Source organism: Ranitomeya imitator, chromosome 3 (genome assembly GCF_032444005.1).
Source record: "Ranitomeya imitator isolate aRanImi1 chromosome 3, aRanImi1.pri, whole genome shotgun sequence".
NCBI classification, from domain to species: Eukaryota; Metazoa; Chordata; class Amphibia; order Anura; family Dendrobatidae; genus Ranitomeya; species Ranitomeya imitator.
The window spans coordinates 354902798-354909495 of record NC_091284.1 but is presented as its reverse complement, the minus strand read 5'-3'; the positions used below and the strand labels follow the sequence as shown (position 1 = coordinate 354909495).

The 6698-nt window shown below is 38.1% G+C and overlaps 1 protein-coding gene across 1 annotated transcript in view; it reads right to left on the bottom strand.

Annotated features, from left to right (window-relative positions):
- Window positions 1–2906: 2906 nt before the first annotated feature.
- Window positions 2907–6698, bottom strand: part of LOC138669949 (protein argonaute-3) — a 116532-nt gene continuing 112740 nt past the window's right edge. Inside the window, exon 19 of the mRNA XM_069756846.1 lies at window positions 2907–3232. Within this exon, the coding sequence (XP_069612947.1) occupies window positions 3046–3232 (187 nt within the window). The 3' untranslated portion in view covers window positions 2907–3045. The remainder of the gene's footprint in view (window positions 3233–6698) is intronic.

The window sequence follows — 6698 nt, the reverse complement described above, 5'->3', positions numbered from 1 at the left end:
TAATGATCTTAATTTGTAAATCCATTTCAGAATGATGCTTTAATCTTGATATTACAATGAGAATTTTACCAGTCCAGCTACAGAGAGTGTTTAGTGGTCAAAAGCCCGATTCATGATTGTACTTGCGCCTGTTTTTTGTCAAGCTTGCAGTGTTTAGAACTGTTTTTTTTTTTTGTTTGCACCATATTCAACATTCCATTTGCACCATTTCAAAGTCTATTTTTTATGGTTTTGTGGTTTTTTTTAGTTCACCATTGATGGCGGAGTTTAGAGTTTCCATTTGTTTCACCCGATTCATCATTTGCGTCTTTTCGAAAAGTCACAAAATTTGTTGCAAAAGTAATCTGGTGCTCCCTGGAGTGATTTTATGTTTGCATGACATTTTTTGGTGCCATTTTTCAAAATGTGCGACTTTTTGAGCTAAGACATTTTTTAAATGGTTGAAGACCAAATTAAAGACCATTTTTAACTTTGCATAAAACTCCAGAACACCGACCGCCATTCTGAAAGTATTTATCATAAAAAACAACAAATGCCATAAGACAAAAAAGGTGATTTAATAGTAAATACAGAATCAGGACCCATATGTATTCAGTCTTTGCCCACCACTAATTTTAAGATTAAGACAGTACCAAGTCTACATCAATGTTTGTAAGGAAAATATCTCCGATATACAAAATGTAATGGAACATGGCACAATTTTTGGGTCTCATAGACTTCTTGAGGAAAATAACTTATGGAGATCTTTCTGTAAGATTAGAGTAACAGCATGATTTATAGGGGCACCATGTGAAGGATGCACATAACATAGCCCTCAAGTATGGCCGAGAGCATGAAACATTACACTACACATTTACCATCAATATATCTTCGTAATTAAGTTTTACATTTAGTGGTCGATTGTTCTACAGTTTACAAAAACGGTAATAACAGAGGGTGACAAGTGTGGGTCAGTTCTCTGGCTTAAGTTCTGTGCTAATTCAACTTTTCATTGAGCCATGGCCAAATGGTTTGAAACTTTGCAGCTTTAGTAATTTTTAGATCAGATGCTCTTTTGGTTACTGAACTACAATTATAAGCATTTCATACGTTTTTTATTGATGAAAATATCAAGATTATGCAAAGATTCAGTATTTACAATTCTGACCCTTATTATTCATGACTCCTGCAATACGCCCTGGCAGCTGCATATCAGCTTGTAGGCCAAATTCTGACTGACGCAACCTATTCTTGTCTAATCAGTGCTAGGAGATTACAACAATTTCTGGGTATTTGTTTGTCCACCTGCTTTTTGAGGATTGACCACAGGTTCTCAATGGAATTGAGAAGTGGGGAGTTTCCAGGCCAGAGACTCAAAATATCACTGCTTAGTCTTTGCATAAGTGTATATATTTGTCAATAAAAGTGTAAAAACGTATGAAATACTTAGAATCTCTCGCCAGCACATCGCCAACAGTGTAAACAGAAAATGTGCTGCCAAGAAAAATGAATATAGACCAATAGTATTAGCAATCGTTTTGTGTGCGCAGAAGTACATTCGAAAGGCTATGAAGAGACCACAAATTAGAAATAATGTAGGCAAATGGCAGTCGTTTAATGGTCCGGGTGAGACGGGATAAATGCAATTTAGGTTTATGCTGTCTAAATATTTTCTGAATTAGTAAATCTAACCAGCGGTCTTGTTTTTAAAAGATAGCTCTTTTAAGCCTTTTGTTCATGTCATAATACAATATCATGTTCCCAAGTGCAAAAATTAAAAATAAAAAAAAATTTCTGCAGGCGTCTTCACCAAAATGCGCAATAGCAATCTGCTCTGACTATTGAATTTTGTTGTGTTTTTCCATTTTCCAATCAAACAGTCATGTTGTATGAACAAACTGAATGCTGATTTTCTATACAACAAAGCAGCAGAAAAATAAAGAGGTGTTTACGCTATGGAGAACATGGCCTTAAAGTGTATCTATCCGTGCCCTGTCACTGCCCTGTTTAGTTAAAAAAAAACATTAGCTAGTGCTACAATCAAATTATGTAAATATGACGAATAAAAAAATAAATAAATGGAGAAAAGAAGTCTTAAACACTATCTAAAGGACTTAGCTCTGCAGCAAGAGTCGCGTCCAAACGTCCAGTTTCCCAGTGGCGCGCACAACCCTCCACAGCAGCATTTAGTGTCAGTTTTCTTCATTAGTTTTAAAATTACTTCTACTTACACAAAAACGTAGTGTAGGGCAGTCACAGATGCACTTTAACCCTGCTGTTGTCTTCGGTCAAAAACGACCGACCTTGAACTTCAATATTCTTTAAAATATTCAAGTTGCGGCTCTGAAACCCGTGGCCGGCCGACCGACCCATCCTCATTTAAGTCAATCAACCACAAGTTTCAGAACAGCATCTTGAACTCCCCCAAAAATACCAAAGTTCAAAATCGGTCTCCCCAGACCGAAGACAACAGCAGGGTTAATGTTCATTACCACTTGCACGTGTACACGTAGCAATATCTCAATATCTATAATATGTTTCTAAATTTAAAAAAAAATTCTTTGAACCTTATTACAAATTTGTAACCTATGAATATATATACTAGTACCTTAAATGCCCAAACTGCGAAATTCAGCTATTGTGCAGTACAGAGTCCCCCCTAACAAGACAAACACCTCATTTTAATCTGTAACATAAGTATATGTGTTAAAATATTTGTTAAATAAAAATCTATATATCAAAGATTCCACTATTGCTCCAACATCCGCGAGGGTTCCTTAAAACAGACAAGATTACATACATAGGCCCCAATTCAATAAAACAATTTAGCCAGAATTCTGCCATAAATTGCTTTGAAAATTCACAAAATCTTGCACAATTTAGAGTTGCGCAATAATTTTGAGACTTTTTGGCGGTTTCACTCCGGTTTTTCACAGTTCTTCCAAAATGGATGGAATGGGGAGGCACGTGGCGCGGCAGGTGGGCTCTTCTCATTCACTACGAGCTGCGGCGTTCCTTACACCAGAAATACTACTCCAGTCATGTCGCTGGTCAGACACTCCAGTTTTATGAAGATCCTTGCACCTCTTCATGAATCAGTAGCGTCTGAATCCACCATACCCCCTCGTCAAGATCGGAGAGAAAAATCACCATTCTTGATGAATCAGAGCCATAGATAGGGCGCGATGACCTATGCAATTCTCCTGAAGGCCTACAATGGCGTAACATAGTGCACATATGTATCTGAAGGCTCCTTTACAAAAAAAAAAAAAATCAAAAACAGACATGAGTATATTAGTCAGGTAAAAGACACACACTACAATTATTATAATATTATTTTATTCTGTTGTGATGCAAGCCGAGGCCTTACTTGCATAGAAACAGAACTTGCAACTGTGGAACATACAAACCCGAACAGTGACCATTAATAACATTTTCAAACAAATGCATTTGTTACAACCAAAACATTTTATAGGTTTGCAACAGCAGTACATAGATTCCATAGAGTCACTAATGCCCGTTTAAGTGCATGGATGCCTTGCAATCGACCTATATCAGGATACACACATAGCAGCAAGGGTTACATAGTAAAATACACATCTTGTATTATAGCCGAAGAAGAATATTGTGCATTACAGATATATGTAAACAGCGCTTTGAGTTGCCACAATACATCTCTTACAAAAATAAAGTCTTTTCTCTAGATTAGTAAAATTGACTGCACCATGACTCCAGAAAGGTGAAGGGTGATTTGGAGCCACTATCTATACACAGGTGTCCTACTGCTAGGAATATAAGTGCCCCCACTACGGTATTAGTTGTATTAGAGCTTGGGCTTAGGGTCACAACTCTTATGAAACATAAGACGGCATAAGAAAAAAAAAAAATATTCCAAAAAAATAACCTTTGGCAAAGAGATCGTGCAATTAATGAGCAAAAAATATGAAGAAATGTTCTTTTTCCTGTAATATACTGTCAGATGACTACATTTGGGGGTCCTTACAAGGTATATTGTTGGCCGATCCCAATGAAATGGCTGGTCAGGATAAAGGTCATTGATTTTGCAGAAGATTAGGAGAGTGGTACCATTTCATTGAAACTGCCCTCCCAGTTGTCATAAGGCACCAGCTTATAACACCTCCATTACAGTCATTATCCTTACAGAGATCTATCCAGGACTATTTAGTTATAACCCTCATATTATTCCTACATTGTCAATAAAACCAGAAATTCATTATTGCTTTTTCTGGAAACCGCCAACACATACAATACTGGGCCAATTTTGCAACACCACAAATATTAGTAACCATTTCATTTCATCATTTGATAAATTTTACAGATGAAACAAAAAAAAACAACAGTAAAGACACTTAAATGTGTTTTACATCAGCACCATGGTATTTTTTATTTAGAGAATTTGAGAGATATGAATATTACTGTTTATAATAAACAAACTAATAAAAGAACTCCAACACCTTTAGTCAGGTCCTCTCACCTACAAATCACTTGCTTGTTATCAGACTGGCGAAATATGTGCGCATGGATACACTTTCCGATTCTGTTCCTTATAAGTTATGACGATATCAGACTTAACCCATTAGGCCTGCATGGCTACCCTCGGTCACAGCAAAAACGATACTAAACAGAATTTAACCAATTGACTACCAAGGAAAAGTGGCGCAAAACTTACACTACTGTTTTTTAGTTAAAAGAACCTGTGCCATTGAAAATACAGTCCAATCTGTGGGCAGCATGTTACAGAGCAGGAGGAAAATAAAGGTATGTGCACACGCTGCGGATTTTGCTGCGGATCCGTAGCGGATTGGCCGCTGCAGATTCGCAGCAGTTTTCCATGAGTTTACAGTACCATGTAAACCTATGGAAAACAAAATCCACAGTGCACATGCTGCGGGAAAAACAGCGCGGAAACACTGCGTTGTTTATTCCGCAGCATGTTCATTCTTTGTGCGGATTCTGCAGCGGTTTACACCTGTTCCTCAATAGGAATCCGCAGGTGTTAAACCGCAGGTGAAATCCACACAAAAAAACGAGGTAAATCCAAGGTAATTCTGCAGGAAATCCAGAGTGCGGATTTACCAAAATCAGTCAGGAAAAATCTGTAGAGTAATCCGCAGTGTGTGCACATAGCCTACTATTAGCCTATAGACTACCCCCCGACGAAGGAAAACACTTCCGAAACGTGCGTTGGGGTGCGCACTCTTCAAAGACCAGACGGACCTTAAAGGTATAACCCCTCCTATTAGCTCACTTACTTTGATCTAACCGCTAATACCTATTGGTACATTCCTCCTTGCTGTGCACTATTATATGGGACATATATGGCACAACTTCTCCCCTCCTTCCTTTCTTATTCACTTTTATAACTCTACTAGCTGAAGAGCCCGGCGTTGCCTGGGCATAGTAAATATCTGTGGTTAGTTATAGCACCTCACTTCTCTTATTTTCCCATCATGCCTCTCATTTTCCCAATCACATCTCTCATTTTCTCCCTCACATCTCTCATTTTCTCCCTCAGTCCTCTCATTCCCCCCTAACACTTGTCATTTCAACCTCACATCTGTCATTTTCTGATCACTCCACTATTTTTCCTCACTCCTCTCATTTTGCACTCACACCTCATTTTCACCTCATCACCTCAGTATATACATGTTTGTCATCTCCCTTATATATAGTATACATCTGTATGTCATCTCCTGTATATAGTATATACCTGTATGTCATCTCCCCTGTATATATTATATACCTGCTGTGTGTCATCTCCCCTATATATAGTATATACCTGAATGTCATCTCCTTCTATATATAGTATATACCTGTATGTCATCTCCTCCTGTATATAGTATATATCTGTGTGTCATCTCCTCCTGTATATAGTATATACCTGCATGTCATCTTCTATATATAGCATATACCTGTATGTCATCTCCTCCTGTATATAGTATATACCTGTAGGTCATCTGCTCCTGTATATAGTATATACCTGTGTGTCATCTCCTCCTGTATATAGTATATACCTGTATGTCATCTCCTCCTGTATATATTTGTGTACCTGTATGTCATCTCCTCCTCTATATAGTATATACCTGTGTGTAATCTCTCCTGTATATAGTATATATCTGTGTGTCATCTCCTCTGTATATAGTATATACCTGTGTGTCATCTCCTCCTGTATTGGACCTCGTTCACACGTTATTTGCTCAGTATTTTTACCTCAGTATTTTTGTAAGCTAAATTGGCAGCTTGATAAATCCCCAGCCAACAGGAAGCCCTCCCCTTGGCAGTATATATTAGCTCACACATACACATAATAGACAGGTCATGTGACTGACAGCTGCCGTATTTCCTATATGGTACATTTGTTGTAGTTTGTCTGCTTATTAATCAGGTTTTTATTTTTGAAGGCTAAGACCAGACTTGTGTGTGTTTTAGGGCGAGTTTCGTTTGTCAAGTTGTGTGTGTTGAATTGCGTGTGGCGACATGCATGTAGCGACTTTTGTGTGTCGAGTTGCATGTGACAGGTTAGTGTAGCAACTTGTGTGCAGCAAGTTTTGCGAATGGCGAGTTTTGCGCGTGACGAGTTTTGTGTGGTGCCTTTTGAGTATGTGCAAGGTTTGTGTGAGGCAAATTTTGCATGTGCTGCAACTTTTGTGCATGTGGCAATTTTTCCGCGTGTGCAAGTTTTGCGTGATGCGAGTTTT